We start from the raw sequence: 21,218 nt of genomic DNA on the forward strand, positions 1-21,218 counted from the left end.
AACACAACACAGCGATCAAAAGCAGTTAAAGAGCTGTAATAAAAAGTCTGTTTAATAGTAGACGAGAGAACATATGCAGACTTATGGAGACGTCTTCCTCCTGTCTGACTTAACTGAGTGAGGAAATCAATTAGTCTCGGATGGAACTTCCTGTTTGTTTCTGTCCCTGGAAACAATCCCTCCTTTTTTCGAGATCATGAGAACGGTTATCTCACAGGAGAGAGAGATGTGTTGTGGGTTTGACTGCGGTCATGGGAGCCGGCGTATGCATCACATTAGCAGCACAGACACATGACAAGAGGACCAGCGAGGAAACAGAAAAAAAAGAAAACACGTGTGGTGCTGATATTTTCTCCAATGTGTGAGAAAGATGTTGCCACAGACGGACTATTTATGAAAGCAAGAGCCATTTAATAACGTAACTAGAGGAATTTTCTCTCAAAAAAATGTTAACAAGCATCTCACAAGGCTTTATTTGTTGTAACCCCGGTCAGCAGCGCAAACATTCCTGAGAGGAACGTCTTGTTGGTTACATCCTCGTCTTAGCACTCATTATGTACAACCTCCTCTCAGGCTGTTTAGCAGAACAACACAAATGCAGCTTTTACAGATATGACATCGCTATTGACAGGGCCTATTCAATACATCCACAAATGAGCGTGCAGAGTTTAATTTCCCGCCTCACTGTGCCGTTTTGTGTTGCTGTGTGGTCAGTAAAGTGTCTCCAAGCGGCCCGTTCTCAGCAGCAGTTGGATTTCCTCTTGCTCGGTTTGTGATCGCCTTCTGTTCTGTCTGTGAGTCCTGTGTGAAGCAAATACAAACGAACATTAAATGAGCCACACTTGTACTGGGAGACGTGTCCCTTCAATTGCCATATGATGTAGATCATTTTAAGTATATGAAGGATGCTATATATATATATATCTATTAGAGCCTGGAGGATGCAAAATGATTCAAGGGAAAAGAAAGAAAGAAGTCTTTTTCATCCAGTATGTCTAAAACCCTTCATAAAACTGCTCTCAATTGTATAATCTGTGGTAAGAGATTACAATCACTAGTAGTACTCTGGAGGGTGCGTCCCTGTTTTGTGTTTCTCGTGCAAACGGACGCATGTGATGTGATACGTATTCCTGATGTGGTTTCACACACAGAGCTGCAGGAATGAGTCTTAAAATCAAAAAAAAGGTTATTTTTGTGTCTTGATAACATGTCTTGTCCTCTACATTTTCTGATCCCAACTTTAGACGTGCCAGAGATACGTTTCACATGTCATGAGAAAAACAGATTTTCAATTATGGAACTAATCAATTAGTAAATAAATCAACAGAAATAGTTGAAAGTGTGACGCTGCCTTCTTGCTAATGAGACTTAATTGAGCAAACTGACTCACTGATGATGTCACCGACGTGCCTCGAGCCACTTTTCTCGATCTCGGACAAAACGTTTGCCTCAAATGTCAGAGAGGCCACGCGGAAGAAGAAGTTCCTGACACCGTCCCCTGGATCAATAAAGAGATGGAAGAAAGAGTTTAGCGAGACAGAAAGAGGACAAAGCACAACATGAAAAGCATGCAGGGATGATGACTGATGGGGATTTGTTCATGATAATATGTGGTTGACTCCCACCTGACTTGGCAGACACAGCCCAGTACTCTGCTTTGATTTCCTCAGAGAGTCTGATGGCTTCCTCCTCAATCTGAACCAACTGATCAGGAGACTGAGGAGGGAGACAGAAGGCAGTTGGAACGGAGCAGAGGATGAACGTGATGAAGCTTCAGACCGTTTAGAAATAGGCTGGTCATAAACTAAACTAAGGAAGACATTCAGAGCTGCAACAATTAGTCCAATAAACAGTTAAGTCGATTTGACATCTTACCTTAGTTTTTTCAAAGACAATTGACGCCTCAATTCATGAGAAATGATTGAATTAATGATCATAAAATAATTGTTAGTTGCAGCCCTTAAAACAACAATATTTCAATCGAATATCAAAATAGTTGTGGATTTATTTTCCGTCGATCGACAAATCAATTAAGTGACTCATTTTTGATTAATTTCACTCACACTGAGGTCTTTCTTGGTACCGACAAGGAACAGTAAAACACTGGACGGGTCATTTTCCTTCATGGCGTCCTCCAGCCACTGCCTACATACACAGACAGACAATTACTAGACTTCAAATGACATTTTAGTGGTACAATAATTAGATTATAATTCCTTACCTGGCATGTGTTAAAGAGCTCTCGCTGCTCAAGTCGAACACCACTATAATGGCTGGAGAGACAGACAGTGCGAACAATGAGAAGGTGTTTGAGACGACACTGTTATAAAAGGTAAAACGTGTAACACTTTGGAGACCGAGCTACATTCACCTTGTGCTCCTCTGTAATACGTTGAAGCGATGCATTTGAAGCGCTCCTGACCTGCAGTGTCCCACCTGAAATAGATCAGATGCAGCTGTGAGATATTTGGTGCAGATGACGGGAAGAGAAGAGAGAGGAGAGTTGTGGGACGCTGTCCCCTTTAAAATGACACTAATTCTACACACGTGCACTTACATGCATGACCAAAGCCAACACAGAGAAATGTAATTACATAATGTCAGGCCTTCAATTTAAGTTAAACTTTGGCCATGTAGCATTAAAAAGACCTTGTTGACCCATTTGACCCCGATGATCAGTCAGTGCAGGAAGTGAGTTAGTTTGCGGAGGGCTCAGTGTGTGTGTGTGTGTGTGTGTGTGTGTCTGTGGTGTGGCGACATACTTACAGCTGTAAGCTGAAGGGAACACCGAGCACCTCGAAACGCTCCATCTCAAAATCCACTCCTATGGTCGCTTTGTACTTCTTATCGAACGCACCCTTACGAAACCTTAAGGGAACAAGGGAACAGTGAAAGAGAGAGAGAAACGTTTCTGACATGTCTGGAAAAGGTCTTAAACGTTTGTGGTGCATAACTGAGTTCTTCTTCTTCTTAACAATAATCATAATCTTAATCCCAATCTTAATCATAAAGCATGTCAATAAAATTAATACAAATAAAAAAGAATAAAAGCAAGAAAAAGACAAGAGAAAGCAAGTCTATTAAAACGGGTTTATGAGGTGATTTTAAAGAGATTACTCATTCTGATAAATGGAAATATTTGACTGATCAACAGTCAGACCTAATAAATAAATGTGATCTCACCTGATTAATTAAATACTAAATGAGTGGAGAAAAAACAAATAGTCACAGGTCTGCAGTATCATCATAGTCTTAACCCTAATTTCAGGAGATCTAATAAATGCATATAAATTGGTCAAGTCTGTGTTTCCGTGTGTGACTGAACGCCACATCATTACACAACTTTATCTTGACACGTGTAGCTTTAATAAACTTACAGATATTTCTACGTATTTGAGTGTTTCCGTTGTAGCAGCAGTGTTGTAGCACTTCCACAAAAATGTGAAATGAAAAAAGGCAAAACATGCATTGACCTGTAATGATTTTAGCCATCCAGAACTAAGACATATCATTTGTAGAACTACAACCTCAACTTTAAATTCAAGTGTTTTTGTGGGGCAAAATGTAATGATGCCCAAAAGCACTGAAGCTACATACAGTACAACTGCAGAGAAAACACTTAAACAAGTAATACAGCCATAATTAAAATCAGACTAAACTCTATTAACAACTAAAGACAGCCACACAATGCTTTAAGTGATCTAATTAGTCATGACTGCTTCTTACCTGCTGATCAGACACGTTTTCCCAACCGCAACATCTCCCACCACGATGACCTTCGCGATATTAAAGCTGGCAACAGAAATCCTGAACAGTCATTCACGACTCCATACAACAATAGCATGACACACACAGCAACGTGATCAACGACATGCAGACGTTATTTAACGGCTTTGTATGCCTTACAGCCCCCTTAAACGTTTAGATATTCTTAAATAAGTAGCTTTAAATTTGATCCTGAACAGACTCAATGCATGACGCTCTTATCACTGGAACTCCAGGAGTCGCTGTGAAGCTAAAACCGCCAATGGGTCAAATCTACCGGCTGTTCGAATGTATCGGTTTTCAAGGTGCAAGGTTACATTTTGTATTATTCTACTACACAGGGTTGTATAACACATTGTGGTCCCTTTACTCTACTGACAACAACACTCACAATCAACCCAGAACGCATCACTCAGTCCTGAAACCTCCCACCATCACACGCTTCTTCACTCAATTAATGCACTCAACTTATAGGCAGTTTTGTTCCAAATCTTTCTTACCAAACAAAAACAATTTGATTATATTAAAAGTCATAACACTATTTCTTTTGTGTGTGAAGCTCAAGGGTTTCTGCATAAATTGTATTATCAGAGAGAGATGTGTATCACTCCTCTGCGTAAAACAGTCCCCAACAAATGCACATAATCTTGAGTAACGTTCACGAAAAACTAAAGCACCCGGCTGATTTTGCAATTTGAGGTTTCATTTTTATTACGAAACTACAGTAGGGTAGTATTGAGAGATCGACTTCTCGACTTTTGTATGTGTCATCGGCCTTGTCCTTTAAATAGACCAACAGATCGATGCAGTCAGATGTGAAGGGTGAGGTCGAGGTCTGTCAGCTGACTCGGCATGACTCGAAGGGCCCGGCCTGAACTAATTCATTGAATTTAAAGACATCACAGTGTGTGTAGTAGCAGGAAGGGCGGCCGGGGTGGTGTGTTGTCATGGTTCACCCCCTCTGTGACTTTACCTCACCGTGTCTGTCTTCTGTACCTGGCATGCAGCCTTCACCTGTGGGTGGAAGCCACCTTTGGTGTGCAGCGCTGCATTCGGACTGAAACACTGTAAAGAAAGTGGGAGAGGAAATGAAAAGAAATGAATTGGACAGTCAAAAAAAAAAAGTAGAGGGGAGGTACACTGAGTGCTTTTTTTTCCTGGCTATTAAAACAATCCTAGAAAATCTAAAAAGCAGAGAAGTTGCAATGTTATAAACTTCAATCATCCCTTCCTTCCTCTGGCTACTCAATTGTTGCTGTCCAGAGAAAACCTTGTATTTCCAAACAGTCAGCTTTACATATGGAAATGAAAAGAGGCATTGCTTTATCTTTAAATGTAACTCAAATATCACATATCGAAGGCTGGAGCAACTAGGTTTTGTGAGGCAAACAACATTTTCCAAATGTGCAGCCGTCCATTTCCAGAGAAACAAAGAGCAGCATTTAAGACTGTAAATACCCTCATCAGCAGCAGTAACACTATAGCTGTAATTGTATTACAATGCATGTGTGAGTGAGTGTGTGTCACTAACAGTTGGGAGCTGAGTAATGACCCGGTCCTTCTTCACAGGTGGCAACATGCTGCTGCAGTGGATCAATGCGCACACACCTTCAAAGTGCCACTCTGACTGACAGCAAACACACACTTTTCATTCACTTCAAGAAGACACACACGCACACACACACGCGCACACAGTCAACTTTCTTCTCCACTACTGCTTCCACAAAACTAGGAAAGGATAGGTAATGTCTTCACAGTTTTCCTGAAAGAGAGCAATTAACAGAATGTTAATATGTTGTTAAATATATGCAGACTAGATCAGAAACAGTTTGCAGTGAACTGACATCAAATCAGGTTGGATCAAATCGTGATGTGGCAACACTGCGTGACATTTCTCATTGGACAATTTGTAGACCAAGATTTAAGGAGTGTGTTATAAGTGGGTTTGCAGATAAAGGATGGAGCAAAAAAGAAACTTGTAAAACAAAAACTAATCTAAAAACAGGTTGAAGTAAGTTGAACAGCTTTACCTGAAACTGCTGGGTGGTAAAATGCATAAGGAAAGATGTGAGATGTGATGCTCACAGCAACGAACTGAGTCTCCGGACTGAGAAGCTCGCAGACACGCAACTAATGAGACTCTCCGTGTAATTAGTGGGAAAACCCGCCAATAAACCGCGAAACAGCGCAGACGTGTGGCCAACTGGTATTTTTTACTTTATTTACTGATAAATAGATTCGTTTATGTAACTTAAATGTAACTTGAATAAGATGTTGTTCTTTCAATTTTCCCGTTCAGTTGGAAAAAGGTAGTGAGTAGGTGATGCAGAGGGGGAGGTAAGAAAGGATGTATTTAGGTATCTTTGGGACACATGAATACAAACACAACATGAAGTCTTTTTGTTCCTCTCTAGCTATTGAACTACTGTAACATTAATTACTGTAAATATTGCGTTTTTGTGTTATTTTAATGACTTATGTTTACCATACTAGTGTATACTTTATACTGAAAGATTCCACCTTGTTACTCATTACTTACAGAATCAAGGTGTATTATAGTGTGGCCTACAAACATTTGGCTTTGCCATTATAATGCATAGCACGTGACTGATATGTATTTACATGTGCAACATTTAAGTTGCCATAGCATGCTTCAGAGTCATTTTAGTTTCTACCTGGTGTGAGTATCATGTGGAACAGTGGGGTGCAGCCTTCACTGTCTTTATCATAGTGTCGTATTGGTGTTGATGAAAAAAAGTCCAAACACAAGAGAATGTGTTGTCTTCAGTCCAGAAGAACTCGAGAACGCTATCAACCAAGAAAGCAAGTTTACAGTAAAAACAAAAAGGCAGAGATTTAACATAGGACATAGGAGCCCGAGAGTTGAACACACGTTCAGTTAAATAAACTATGTTTTAAAATAAATTAAAACACCGACACAATATTATCATTTCATGCTCTAATGAGTAAACAACAGTCATTTTAACTAATCAATTACTTCACAAAGAACATGTCTTTAGGTTATAATCTTAATCTCCAAAGTAATTAAATAATTTGCCCCAATATACAATTTTAGTAAAGTGAACGATTGTAGTATTTTTCCATAACCCTATACTTAAATATAGTGGCGTATATTACGTATTTAATTTTGACTTGAATTAGTTATTCACACTAGAGTAAATTCATCCAAAAACCCAGTATGATGTCGTGATGTTTACCCTCCGTTACAGCAGGGGGCGACATAATACCGTTTGAGTCGGTTGATCGCGCGCCAAAGCTAAAGACCAAGTGACGTTATATTCCTGCGACATCAAGGGTTTAAATATTTCGCCATCGCGACTCTTCTGCCTCTTTCTAAATAGTCTGTTGAGAGTAGAGGTGCGTCAGCCACCGCGGTCTTCATTTAACTTGTTAAAAGTGTTCAATGTATAGAAGGACGCACCACTAACAGCAACACGCTGGTAGAGCTGTAGGTTGAGACTGATTGACACGAGGTGTCTGCTAGCTTAAGTGTAACGTTAGCCTTATCCTGACAGGGCCTCAAGCAGCCACGTGGAGAACACCGAAAGATGGACAAGATGAAAAACAAGTGAGATTTTGTTTTTCAGCCTTTCTTTCAATGACTTTCTGTCGTTTCACTGCATTATTGTAACTCGTGTTTCATCTAAAAGTTGTTTTAGTCAAACTCGTTGGTGTTTGTCAAAATTACCGTGTTGGTTTTTCATGATATATTAAAACATTACCAATTAGTTTAAAATCTTGGCCTTTTAGTGTAATCCTAAATTAAACTCGTGATTTTTAATTATTAGATATATCTCTAATATTGGTTGAATTTGTTTTTTTCTCCATAGGTTGCCCTCCTGCTGGCAGCTCTTTGCACAGGTTTTACAAGCCATACATTGGATAAACTGGGTCTCCTGATGTGTCTACAAGGTCAGTTACAGTGATTAAAACTATAATGTGTCTTAATGCAGTTGTCAGTGATGAAAGCTGTGAATAGGAAGTGCCGTCTGATGCGACAACTGACGATGTTTCATTCTCACTGTTCTGAGTCAAAAACTGCAGTTGATTATGTGATCAATCTTCTGTAACTTGTAACTCAAAGTGAATTGACCTAATGTCGCTAACACATCTTTACCTTGTTTTCCCTTCTGTAGATGAAAGGGCTTGTGAGCTGCCATAAGATGTGACATTGCCATCCTGTCTATGAGCCCAATTACACCAGATGACTAAAGATTGTGCAGGTGAATATGCTGCTTATGTCTGAAGAAAACTACAACTAGCTGCTCCTGTTGTGATGAACTCTAAACTGAAATAGCTGGAATTACCGTCAGATTGTCTAGTGGTGAGATTCGGTTTTCTGAACTTTTAGAAGATGCAGTTCTGTAACTTGTAAATCAGTTATTTGACTTAATGTCGCTAACAAATTGTAACTTTGTTTTCCCCTTCTGTAGATGAAAAGGCTTGTGAGCTGCCATAAGATGCAATTACACCAGATGACTAAAGATTCATGCTGTGCAGGTGAATACGCTTCTTGAGTCTGAAAAAACTACACCTCAGCGCTCCTGTTGTGATGAACTCTAAACTGAAATAGCTGGAATTACCGGCAGATTGTTAGTGGTGAGACTCGGTTTTCTGAACTTTTAGAAGAGGCAGTTCTGTAACTTGTAACTCAAATTGAGTTAATGTCTCTAACAAATTGTAACCTTGTTTTCCCTTCTGTAGATGAAAAGGCCTGTGAGCTGCCATAAGATGTGAAATTGCCATCCTGTGTATGAGCCCAACTACACCAGATGACTAAAGATTCATGCTGTGCAGGTGAATATGCTTCTTGAGTCTGAAAAAACTACAACTAGCTGCTCCTGTTGTGATGAACTCTAAACTGAAATAGCTGGAATTACCGTCAGATTGTCTAGTGGTGAGATTCGGTTTTCTGAACTTTAGAGGATGCAGTTCTGTAACTCAGTTATTTGACTTCATGTCGGTAACAAATCGTAACCTTGTTTTCTCTTCTGTAGATGAAAAGGCTTGTGAGCTGCCATAAGATGCAATTACACCAGATGACTACAGATTCATGCTGTGCAGGTGAATATGCTTCTTGAGTCTGAAAAAACTACAACTAGCTGCTTCTGTTGTGATGAACTCTAAACTGAAATAGCTGGAATTACCGTCAGATTGTTAGTGGTGAGATTCGGTTTTCTGAACTTTTAGAAGATGCAGTTCTGTAACTTGTAACGCAGTTATTTGACTTAATGTCGCTAACAAATTGTAACTTTGATTATCCCCTTCTGTAGATGAAACTGCTTGTGAGCTGCCATAAGATGCAACTACACCAGATGACTAAAGATTGTGCAGGTGAATATGTTTCTTATGTCTGAACAAAACTACACCTAGCTGCTCCTGTTGTGATGAACTCTAAACTGAAATAGCTGGAATTACCGTCAGATTGTCTAGTGGTGAGATTCGGTTTTCTGAACATGAGAAGATTTAGTTCTGTAACTCAAAGTTAATTTACCTAATGTCGCTAACTAATCTTAACCTTGTTTACCCGTCCGTAGATAAAAGGGCCTGTGAGCTGCCATAAGATGTGAAATTGCCATCCTGTGTATGAGCCCAACTACACCAGATGACTACAGATTCATGCTGTGCAGGTGAATACGCTTCTTATGTCTGAAAAAACTACAACTAGCTGCTTCTGTTGTGATGAACTCTAAACTGAAATAGCTGGAATTACCGGCAGATTGTTGGTGGTGAGACTCGGTTTTCTGAACTTTTAGTGGCGGCTTCACACAGTACACTGGTGTGACTGAACTTGTGGACTCAACTTCCTCTTTCTTATCCCTCAGAATTGGATCAAGTGGTTGCAGCGATGGCCTTTGTAAGCCTGCCAGCTGCATGTGGCGAGAAAGCCATCTGATTCCCTCTTCAGCTGACAAGCCCTGTGGGCACCATCTGAAGATGAATGTCAACATGTTTGTTTAAAAATCATCTCACTGTGTACAAAGCAGAATTAACTGTCAATAAAGTAATAACGGCCTAAAACTGAAACAATGGTGTTACCTTTTGTTGAGCTTACACTAACACACAAGTTACTGAGTTTAGTGACCAGAAAGTCATGGTTGGCTGCAGGTAGATGACAGATGATTGAAATATCTTTGTTTTTTTATGTTCAGGCGTCTACTATAAACAAAAGGCTTCTGTCATGGAATGAGTAGACAGTCGGACAGGTTTTTGATGCCATGTTTTATCCGACCTGGTCACATAATCGCAAAGGGAACATAATCTAACATGGTGGAATAAAGGAACCACAAACTCAACAAATATGTGCTCAGTCCAAACATGTAGACCAATCTAAACTGTTAAAGGTTCACTTTAGTTGGGCAAATGAGCATATTCAGTTCTTCACAAGAGGTTTTGGCTGAAAAGACTAGTGCTCTGACTTAAAAGAAAAAAAACATTCCCAGCTGCAACGGTCTCAACTGTTTCAGAACTACGTTTAAACTCACTCCCCAGATGTTAGTCTTGCAGGAGTTTTGAATTGGCTGAAATTGAGTGAAGAGTTTGGTCAGTGTCCACCAGTCACCTGATGTATCATGTTTACGTATTTGCCTTCAACATGATTCAGCCACATTCAGTCTTTCATCAAAGCTGTTGAACAGTTGCCATTTTATCTGATTTCAGACCGCTACTTCCCTCTTAACCTAGCATCCTCCTGTCAATATTATTCTCATTCTCATGAGGATTGAGGCGAAGGAAGCTCTCTAATCCTGTGAAATGTAAAGACCAAGACAATCCACAGTTAAAGGAAACTACTCAATGGTTGGTGGCACATTTGAGGATAAACCATGATTCTCTGGGAGAACTTGAGGATCTCACAGCTGAGCGGCTCAAAGACAAAGTGGTTTAGATGTAAGTCGGCCATTGTCTAAAATAACAGGTGTGTTTTAGAAACTGTTCAAGTGTCTGACTTTTCACAGGACCTTAACCCTCATGATTTGTTGACAGGACTTCATGGTTTGATGATGCAAACTTCTACAATGTTTACTGTAAAACCCTGGGCTGAGCCTTCAGTGAAGGTATTAGGATTAGTTTAATTCGGACTATGTTGTAATGTGCCCTGTTTGCCTGCAGACAATTGCTGGTTTATTTATTCTATTGGAGCGTTAACGCTTTGTAAGTTGCCGATGACCCAAGTGGTGCCTCTGGATCAAAGTCTCAAGGATAACCACGCTGGGTTATTTGACTTAACGGTAAAGTAATCTTTTCTTGTCAGTCGGTAAAGCCTCAGCCTTGGTTAAATGTTGCGCCTGCTCCACCAGGTGAGTTGATGGGGGCGTCGCCTCTCTAAGTGGATAATTTGATTTAAAATGTGCTTTCAAGATGGAAGTATTTATATAACTTGTTACTAATTACAACGCCTCATTTCTCTTTTGAAGTTTTTGTAAATCTGGAAGATAGATGCCGTCTCTTAATTGTTGCCAAATGTGATAAAGAACCTGTCAGTTTCCTCCAGGTCTGGAAAAGGGTTCTGGGTCCCTCTGCTGGAGAAAGCGTTTACTAAGTATGGGAGACTTTATTCACACTGCATACTCTGCTGCTGGGATATAATTTAACCGATCGTACCCATAATCTACCCAACAATGTCCTTTCCAAGCCCAGATGTATCAGCACTGGTGCCCCTCAGGGCCCCTCCGCTCTGAAAGCACTATAACTAAGTCCTCAGACGATGCAGCCATCTTGGGCCTAAAGCACAGAGACAGCAGTTAACCACTGTGAAATACAGATTTGTGTGGCAATAAACATCTTGTTTTTAATGTGTAGAAGACTGAGGAGATGGTGTTTGCCTCTAGGGCAGCGGGTCATCCTAGGTTATTCAAAATTAATCCATCAACCGGGTGTGCTATTAGAAGTACTTCGGGGTTAATATTGACACTACACTCGGCCACAACCCATTTTGAAAGTCTCTGCTCTAGACTGCAACAGTGGATTCATTTTTTTACGCAGATTTATTTTGAGTTGTGCAGCAGTGTATTTTAGTGCTTGTGGCCTTAAAGACCAACTAAGGTAACACGTTGAATCCAATCTCCGCCTGAAGCTGACGTCTAGTCAGCCGGATATCAAAGACTCAACGTTGTTTGCAGCAGCTAATTCTTATACACTTTAACTTTCAATGCTACCTGTTTATTTTTTGTGTCGGGGTTTGTGGATCTTCGAGAAACATAATCGCTTGCAGCACCTGAAAACAGTCAGGGCATTGGGCTACACAAAAGTCCAAAAGCCCATATTTTTCTGAAGACATGGAGATTATTTTGACAGTAATAACAAGTCTGGTCAGGCTGATCGATGTTTGTGTCAAGTCAGCAGCTCAGAGTCCTGTGTAGGTCTGACAGCATTGCAATGAAGGCCGGCTATGGGGTTGTGTAGTTTCTGGAATGCGCATGCAGGTGTAACTCACGTATGTCACCTTCTAAAAGTCAGTGAGTCGAGAGAGCTGATCGAGTCCCACAGTTTGGAGTTAGAGGAGTACTCGATCATTCCCTGAAGATATGAATCAACAACAAGAATATCAGTAAATCATTGATATGTCAGATAGGCGGATGCATTTTCAATGGAAGTTGATCAGGGCCAACCTGAGATGGCAGATATTTCATGATGACTCCAATGAAAAGTCACTGAGCTCTTCAGTATTTCTGCCAAAAAGATGGACCCGTAGAACCACATCACGAACGTGGGCAGACCATCGATTGGCACTTGCATTCATTAGTTTTGGGAAAGTATTGTGCAGAGAATGTAGATCCTATCACCTATGATCAACATACCATGTTGCACTACCCAGTGATGATTAGATCTAAAGCAAGTTTAGTTTGCGTTCCTGTTTCACTGCAGCGAACATGTCCTGATGTTTGAGAGTTAGTGTTACCTTCATTTCATAATCTATTTTAGACGCAACCATTTCTTTTAAGGTATTGTCATGGCTTAAAGGAAACATTAAGGATGACTTCAACATAAGTGAAATCCAATCACTAGTATTGTTACCGTAATACTAATAACTTTGTTATGTCCTGTATTCACGTATTTCCTTTAGTGTGCGCTGCAAACTAAAATAAACGAAAGACTCAGAGGAAAGCGTCACCAGTTTGAACCAATATTAATGTAGCCTGTGAAAGCTGCTGTAACAAGTTTCAACAAACCTGCAGATGAGAAAGTAAACTGATGTCGATTATGGCTTGGTGTGTGCAGACATTTGTGTTCAGTGTTGATAAGTAATGGCAGATGACTTTTAACTTGCTAACAACAAATTGTGAATGAAATATCCTTTATTGCATGGCATTATAGCTGATTATACACAACATAACACAATGCAGTTATTGCATTATGTATAATATCCATCCCTTTATACACTCTTAAGTATGCAGTCAGTAATCCACATTCCTTTAAAACACCTGCATTTTTTTCACATTCCTGCTTTCAGCTATTAAAGGCTTCATTATATAAGCTACTGTTTATAATTTGGTGTCTTGGGAATTGGCTTCACATTACGTTAGTGCCACACCCAGGAAGTAAAGCTGGCAGACATTCCTGGCACCCTAGCTACTACTGCTACTACTTCTACTACTAATTACAATGTAATTACATTGAATAAAGAAAGCTTTGCTCATCAGTACTTTCTGTCTTTGCTTTACAGTATTTATATTGTTGTTTCAGCATTTTTAGTAAAACACGTTTTGCAAGTCTTCAATTACTCCTGCCTCCACTCTATGTTTTGCGTTACATAATGAATGTGAAAGGAAAATGTGAAGTATGTGTGTGAACTCATCATAAAAAGCTTGTTTCAAAGCATAGCGTGCCAACCGCTTGTTTAGGAAGACTTTGTCCCGCGGGCTACTCTTGCATATCCCTTTACAGAGACAGACATAAGTCTATAATGTCTCATGGCAGCATGTGCAGAGGTAAGTGCTGACATGTCAGGAATTAGTGGAAGCTTTTGTTTCTCCGTTGTACGCTTGTGATTTGTCATTTACTAGTGAAGACACCAAAAAGAGAACATAAACCGAGATCCAATATTTTCTTCGATTCAGTATTACGACTTGTCTTGTAACGTCGCAAGCAATCTTTATTTCAAAAGCATGTTTGTTTAACAGTCTGCACAGCAGCAGCTGCTAGTTTTTCCTTGCAGGCGTGAGGCTTTAAACAGGCAACATGTTTGTATCAGTTTGTTGTACCTTTCTATTTTTCACTACTCCAGTGTATACAAGACATGGAGGACGATTAATAGCAATAACAAAATTCTCATTTTTTTGTGGTTTGCACTGATACCAATTCTGTAGATCTGTACTTCCTGAGCCGGTTCTGCTGCTTACCTTCTGATTATTTGCATATAGTGCTGCAGCGCTTTTCAAATAACTCTCTGAAAGGCTGTCACGCATATAGTCGATCCAGTCTCAACACGATTTGCCTCGAGGGCAACCGTAAACCTGGTAGTTAAAGAAAAAAAAATCCAACAAAAATGAACATGCTGAGAGATGAACTGTCATACGTCCAGACTTGCTGACAGGTTGTTATTATTGTTGCTGCTGCAGGCGTTGATGTATACAGCTGCTTTGGTACTTATACCGTGACTTTCTGCTCCGTGTCATATTACATTTCTAATTAGAGGGTGATAAGTTGGTTAGTGCATTGATTCAAACAGTTCAGTTATTTCACAACCCAAGAACAAATAAGCATAAATTCATCATAAGACAGATCCAATAATGGCACCAAAGATTTCCGTGCACTAAAAAAAAGTAACCCGGTGTATCTGTTAGGCAATCCCGTACAGCAGCCCTGATATTTAATACTCATTATTTATGAACACATTTGTGCCATAGATGTTGCTTCAACACATATTTTGTATTAATGTGTGTGTATATATATATATATATATATATATATAATATAAATCATTTTATTATTTTTTCTAAAATCTGACATGACATTTTTTGTTTGCCAATAAATTAGGTGTAGAGTTTTAACATTTCAGTATTTTCATCAAGTTTGACTTTTTTCGTTATGTTGGGTTCAAAATGATTCATGGCAGATTTCATAAGATGTGCAAGAGATATGTGATACACAAAGCCACTGATGTAAGGTTCAAGGTAGAATTTATTGTCATTCCTACAGTACTATGGTGTACACAATAAGAACAGGTAAAAAACAAGTACAAACACAGCATATATGTGTGTGTGTGAATTCCACAGGGTGAAAAAATTGCAGTTTAGCAAACCTGACAGGAGAGGATGGTAGTGTCAGGTGACATTTCACTGAAGGGAACAATCCCCTCAGCCCCCTGTCATGTTTGCTTTTCTGTACATTCTGGGGGGGGGGGGGGGGGGTGTCCTGAATATATAGTCTGCTGCAGAGACCAGACTGAGCACCTCCAAGTCACTTCTCTTGAAAGGAAGCTGAAGTTGGTTGCAGCCGTCTAGCAGGTAATTATCTCAATATTTCTCTGAAACACAGCTTTTTGCCTTTTAAATTAGATTCCAAAGTCTCTTATTTTGTCTTTTCTCTTGTGTCACAGAGTTTGTCTGAAGCCTCTTGTCAACATGCCTGAATCTGGAAGCTGCACCTCCATCATCAACTTGCGTTACCAAGATGGCAGCGAGGGGAGCCCCTCCAACCCAGCCAAGTTCAACAACCAAGACTATGCGCAGCTGAAAGATAACTCCCTCCGTAGAAGGAGGCTGTTTGTGGACAACACCTTCCCACCTAACAACCAATCTCTGGGAGACCTGAGTGATTTCAGCCGTCGGCAGGAAGCCCAAGTGGAGTGGCTTCGACCAGCGGTAGAAAACTTAAAATTAGTTTTTTCTTACTTGTGTAAATCCAATTGTTATACATCATGTATATATATGATGGAGAGAAATACACATTTTTTACATTGTGATATTAGCATTTTTTATGCAATCTATATGTTTGTATATGTGTGTCTAATTCTGATTTATTTCCTGTTTTTGTAGGACATCTTGAAAGCTCAAAACAACAGCAGTGATCCTGTTTTCTGTAGCAAAGGAGCCTCCCGATTTGACTTTGGTCAAGGCAGTGTGGGTAGGCAACCTTCTCTTACAGCCAAAGACAACAACACATGAATACCTTTCTTAGGTGGAAATTTGGTCAATGTGCCAGCGCTTGATTTGTTCGCTTAATTCACCAGGTAACTGCTGGTTTCTGGCTGCAATTTCCTCACTGACGTTCCAGAAAGGCCTGTTTGCTCAAGTTGTGGCCAAGGACCAGAACTTCCGTGATTATGCTGGGCTATTTCATTTCAGGGTAAAGGATTAATGATACATGAGTGTGTTACTACAAGGCTTTCACAATACACTCTGGTCTAACTTGTAATTCTTGTCCTTTTTTTGTGTCAGTTCTGGAGGTTCGGCAAGTGGGTGGATGTTGTCATCGATGACCACCTGCCAACACTCAACAACCAGTTGATGTTTGTTCGCTCCATGAATGGAAATGAGTTCTGGGCTCCTCTGCTGGAGAAAGCTTATGCCAAGTATGAAACCAAGTCTCAAGACTTAAAGTGTTACAATTAGCTAAACTCTCAACACGGATGAATGGTTTACATGACAGCCACCTGCAAAGATGGCTAATTTCTCTGTCTCCCACAGAGTGTGCGGTTCATACGCTGACATGAGCGCTGGCTTGCCATCGGAGGCCTGCAAGGATTTCAGTGGAGGCTTGTGCATGGATTACAAACTCCAGGAAGATCACTCTGTAGGCCATGATGTGGAGCTGTGGAACTCACTGAGCAGAGCCACCGGGTGCCAGTCCATGATTTGCTGCGGGACGGCCCAGAAAGGGGTAAAAAAAAAATATCCTGGAGGTAAAAAATGCAGATGAAAGTCACTGGTTTTGATTTAACCGTTCTCTCTGTTTCAGGGGGAGTTGGTGAACACTGTGGAGGATAATGGTATAGTGGATGCCCATGCCTATTCTGTCACAGCAGTCGCTGAGGTACAGTTTATGTTGTGCATATATGGCAGGAGAAGGGTTAAAATAAGAGCTTTTGGAGTTTGATTGCCAGCCAGATTTAGCTTCTGATTCGTCCTTTTATCGTTTTATCTTAAGGTCAGTTATTACGGTTCCAAAGTGCAGCTGGTGCGCCTCATGAATCCTTGGGGCAAAACAGAGTGGAACGGAAAGTGGAGTGACAAGTAGGCCCCTTGAATGAATCAGACACTCACCCAATAATAAAACTAACTTTCACTGCACCACAGCTGAAGAACACATTCATTTTCCCCTGGTGCCCAGGTCCGGCTTGTGGAAGAGAGTCAGCCCAGAAGATCGGGAAAAGTGTTCTGACCGCGACGACGGAGAGTTCTGGTAAATAAGCTTCAATAAACGTTGTTAACAGTGTATCTCACCAAGCTTTGACGTCTAACAAATGTGAGGAATGTGCTTCCTTCCTCATAAAAAACTTGTTTGTTATTTTTTTAAATAAATTGAAACCACACTGTTTACATCTTTGTTTGCTAGCGTGAATTTTGCATCTGAACAACTGCAAAGTCTGCAGACAAACAACAATACATCTACATTTCTATAACTATCTTCCAATGATAAACGAAACAGATCTATCCAGTAAATGAGATCTTCTATTGGGATTTTGAGGTATCTCGTCAATTCAGAAAAACCAGGGCAAACTTTTTTTTCTCTCAAGTGAATGCATTACGCTTCTATATGATGATGAACAGGAGCAAAACTGGTCCCTTCATGGATAAAGTATGAATACAGCAGAACTAACGGCCATTCTTTAGTGTGGATGTGGAATGCAGTATATTTGCTTCAGTGGTTGATTTCTGGCCTTTTTTCTTTTGTTTATCTTTGTCTGTTAGGATGGAGTTGGAGGACTTCTGTCATTATTACCAAAACTTGTTCATCTGCTGTGAGAACCCCAACTTTATTGATGGTGACCTCACCTGCCAGTGGAAGTCCATGATTTACGATGGCAGCTGGGTGGCAGGGAAATCTGCAGGCGGCAACGTGTCTTCCTGTGAGCCAAATTCTTTCCCCTTCTTCTATAACTACATTGATGTTTGTTGTGTCTTTTTCCTTTTATGTGTGCAAAAAAACTTCTGACATTGTTAATGTTTCTCATCACCTTTAGCTTCCTTTGCAACGAATCCTCAGTATCGCTTGCAGGTGTCTAAAATAAACAAGAAGGAGGAGAAAGACCAAAACATCTTCCTTTCTCTGATGCAGAAACCTCAGCAACAGAATCGCAAAAGAGTCAAATCCCACCCAATCGGACTCACCGTCTTTAAGGTTTGCAGCCTGAATTTAGGTTCTTTAAATATTAAATCATGGTTAAATAACACATAATACCAATTAGCAAGTATTTCTGTCACAAGCACTTGAAAACTGTAAAACGACTTTTTCTTTTTTCCATTTCTCATCCAACAGATTCCACCAGGGGTAAGAACAAATATCACACCGATGTACAGAAAGCACAGTCCACATTTAAAGAATGTGAATAATGCAATTTAATGCTCGGGAACCAGTTTCATTACACTAACTAAGGTTATATATTCTTCTCAGACACCACAAGGACGCGTGAGGCGCTCCTTCTTCGATAGAAACAGGCCCATCAAGCCAAGACAGCTTTACACCTATGGGAGGGATCTGGTTGAGCCGCACAGTCTGGACCTGGGAGAGTATCTGATCGTCCCCTCCACCATGAAGCCCTACATGAGTGCAGACTTTGTTCTCACTGTCTACTCCAAGGCTGAGGCTAAGATCAGGTCAGGACTCACTGATATTTCACTTATACTGTAAGTCCCAATGGAGACTTTTACACCAAATCAAGGATTGCTCATTTGATCATATGACCCATGCCGTGCCAAAATGGTTGATACCATTTGAAGCTGCGATATCATCTGATGGGTCATGAGTCAAAGCTATCATTGAGGATGCTTGAGTTCAGGTCAATATATCTTTTAGGAATATAGGGTTTTGGCAAACTGAGGACAAGTCTCCATTCTACCAAACAAATGTAAACATGATGGTTACTTTACAGGCTGATTCCACTGTGTTTACTACCTTCTGGCCAACACAACTGGATTAACATAGAAACAGAACTTAAGATGCCTCTCATACCTAACTTTAGCGACAATTAGCATGTTCTGACTTTGGGTTGCCAACATGTATTTTTTAGCATAATTAGCATTATTAGTATAATGTTGCGTTGCCGCTTGTTGTTCTGCCCCAAAGTTTGCAATTAAATTAGCAATTGAAACACGTGTAAAGTTAAAGTACCAGCTAAGCTCTTTGGTCTCTGATTTGGTCTTTGAATTGTTAAGTGACAAACCCCAGATTATCAGAAGTCTGGTTTTAAACACATTATCCACTGCATTCAGCCCCCATGATGAAGATGATGACGACGATCATGACCACGAAGAAGAGGAGAACTTAATTCTTCCCGAGGTATGAATTAAAAGAGTATAGTGCACACTTCAGCTGTAAGTTATAGAGAGCAAGGTCAGTTTGCAAATTTGATGTCTGATCCATCAACTTGTCATCTTTAGCCGCCAACCGACAATGGCAAAGACAATGAAGAGGACAAGGACAATGAAGAAGACAATGACAGGGACAATGACAAGGACAAGGACAAGGAGGAGACCACTGACAGGAGAACCATCCGGGCCATGTTCAACAGATACGCTGATCAGGTGCGTCGTTTGCTTTGTCTGCTCATCCATCCGCTTGTCAATTCGTCCGTTTCTCTCTGATATCAATCGATCACACTTTCTGTCGTCAGTTTGGTCAGCTGAAAGCCAGACAGCTGCAGAAGCTCCTGAACGACAACTTCCCTCATGGTGAGTTGATTTGTGTCACGTTTTGCTTTGAAAATATTTCAAATCTTAATTCGTTCGTAACTCACGGACACAAAATCCTCGAGTTACTTCAGGGATTTCGAATTGATCTTTTTGTGCCATTCACAGGCACCTGGAACGGCTTTGGTTTGGATACCTGCATGAGCATGATGGCTATGGTGGATGTATGTTTAGTCATGTTGTGGCTTTTTTTCTTCTTATCCTACAAATCTCAACACATTCTCATGACAGAAAGTCTAAATTAAGTAAAGTAATTAAGTTGTAAATTTGCAAATTTTTTCCTGAACGTGCAAAGACCAACCAAAGTATGAGGATGACCTTCACTGAGTTCTCAACCCTCTGGAAGAAGATTGACAACTACAAGGTAATGCAGCTAATATAGGCATGATGAAGATGTATTTTATGTCATGTTTGTATTGATTTATTTACTCAAGATACTTCTTTGAAAATTATAGACACTGACTTTCTGAAGTGCAGTTAATAAAAACAACGTATATACATGTTTAAAGTGCTCTTAGTTTCTAAATATAGATTCATCTTTTTTGCAGAAAAACTTTCAGCGTGCAGATTCGAACAGGAGTGGATCCCTGTCTGACTATGAGCTCCAGAAGGCAATTGAGGCTGCAGGTAATTAACCATTTAAAATATGATTACGACTTAATAATAAGCTTCTAGCGATACAATAAAAGGGAACATGCTTCATATTCACGATGGTAACTGGAGTACTTGTAACTTTCTCACCAGAAATGGACACTGACAACATCATGGTTAAACTGATGATGGCCCGGTATTCAGGCTCGTCATACACCTCCATGGAGAGCTTCATCACTCTCATGCTACGCCTGGAAAAGATCTCAGGTGAGTGACATGGCAACCGCGCTTTGAAAAACCTCAGCGTTTTGAGAAATTAGGCTTTTATTTGTTCCGAATGCTGAAGAGAGCAGCGGGACTAAAGAACTGATTCCACCTTCAATCTGCAAATCTGCACTGCAAACAGTGCAAAGTGGCATCGTTTCTGGAGTAATTAATCCATATCAATCAACAATTATAAATAAATATGTTTTAGACTTATGTTATTTGTGGTTTTGTTTTCTTTACAGGTGTTTTCAAGGACAAATCATCAAATGGAGTGATCCACATGTCCTGGAGTGAGGCAAGTCTGTTTCCACTTAAAGCCACACGTTCTTCTTTTTCTTTCTCAAGACATCCAACACACATAGAACCACATGTCGCAGAAATATTCACATCATCTGCTGAAGTAAAAGTCTCACCACTGCCAAATACAAATACTGCTGCATTGACAATGTAACTATTAGTACAAATGTATGTTAAGTCACAAAAGTAAAAAGTACTCGTAAGTATTGCATTACTACTATCAATGAAGTCATGTATAAATAACATTTTACTGTTGTAGATGTTTGGTGTTGCCTAGTTTTTGACACTTCTATATCCAATCCATAACAAGGATTCAAGGATCACTTATTGTCATAATGCTTCACAGGAATGCACAACTAAACTGTTTTACAAACTGCCTTTTTTTGGTTTCAGTGGTCCAACTTCTCCATGTACAACTAGACCGAA

General features: G+C 40.1%; 2 protein-coding genes and 1 long non-coding RNA gene across 4 annotated transcripts; 2 read left to right on the plus strand and 1 right to left on the minus strand.

Annotated features, from left to right (window-relative positions):
• Positions 1 to 663: 663 nt before the first annotated feature.
• rab34b (RAB34, member RAS oncogene family b) lies at positions 664 to 5,344 on the minus strand (the record flags this gene model as incomplete). Its single annotated transcript, XM_079171756.1, has 10 exons — positions 664 to 801; positions 1,391 to 1,498; positions 1,626 to 1,716; positions 2,064 to 2,145; positions 2,222 to 2,273; positions 2,372 to 2,436; positions 2,767 to 2,868; positions 3,727 to 3,792; positions 4,739 to 4,830; positions 5,297 to 5,344. The coding sequence occupies 10 exons, from the start codon at positions 5,342 to 5,344 to the stop codon at positions 740 to 742; spliced, it is 768 nt and encodes a 255-aa protein (XP_079027882.1). The 3' UTR covers positions 664 to 739.
• Positions 5,345 to 7,132: 1,788 nt separating this feature from the next.
• LOC306704631 lies at positions 7,133 to 9,810 on the plus strand. 2 transcript variants are annotated; one of them, XR_013767318.1, is made up of 9 exons: positions 7,133 to 7,354; positions 7,617 to 7,698; positions 7,923 to 8,009; positions 8,220 to 8,385; positions 8,491 to 8,583; positions 8,784 to 8,850; positions 9,060 to 9,120; positions 9,324 to 9,416; positions 9,612 to 9,810. It is a non-coding gene; the product is annotated as an uncharacterized lncRNA (long non-coding RNA). The 2 variants fall into 2 exon arrangements; XR_013767319.1 differs by having other exon boundaries at positions 8,220 to 8,286.
• A 5,540-nt stretch (positions 9,811 to 15,350) lies between these two features.
• Positions 15,351 to 21,212, plus strand: LOC306705182 (calpain-2 catalytic subunit-like; the record flags this gene model as incomplete). The annotated part of the gene is made up of 21 exons (XM_079171884.1): positions 15,351 to 15,590; positions 15,765 to 15,852; positions 15,959 to 16,074; positions 16,167 to 16,300; positions 16,416 to 16,608; positions 16,687 to 16,761; positions 16,876 to 16,961; positions 17,059 to 17,130; positions 17,640 to 17,797; positions 17,912 to 18,069; positions 18,208 to 18,219; positions 18,343 to 18,545; positions 19,161 to 19,227; positions 19,329 to 19,472; positions 19,562 to 19,619; positions 19,746 to 19,801; positions 19,933 to 20,001; positions 20,186 to 20,264; positions 20,382 to 20,495; positions 20,738 to 20,790; positions 21,186 to 21,212. The coding sequence occupies 21 exons, from the start codon at positions 15,351 to 15,353 to the stop codon at positions 21,210 to 21,212; spliced, it is 2,202 nt and encodes a 733-aa protein (XP_079028010.1).
• Positions 21,213 to 21,218: the final 6 nt, after the last annotated feature.

Source organism: Pholis gunnellus (assembly GCF_910591455.1).
Source record: "Pholis gunnellus genome assembly, chromosome: 13".
Taxonomy (NCBI): Eukaryota; Metazoa; Chordata; class Actinopteri; order Perciformes; family Pholidae; genus Pholis; species Pholis gunnellus.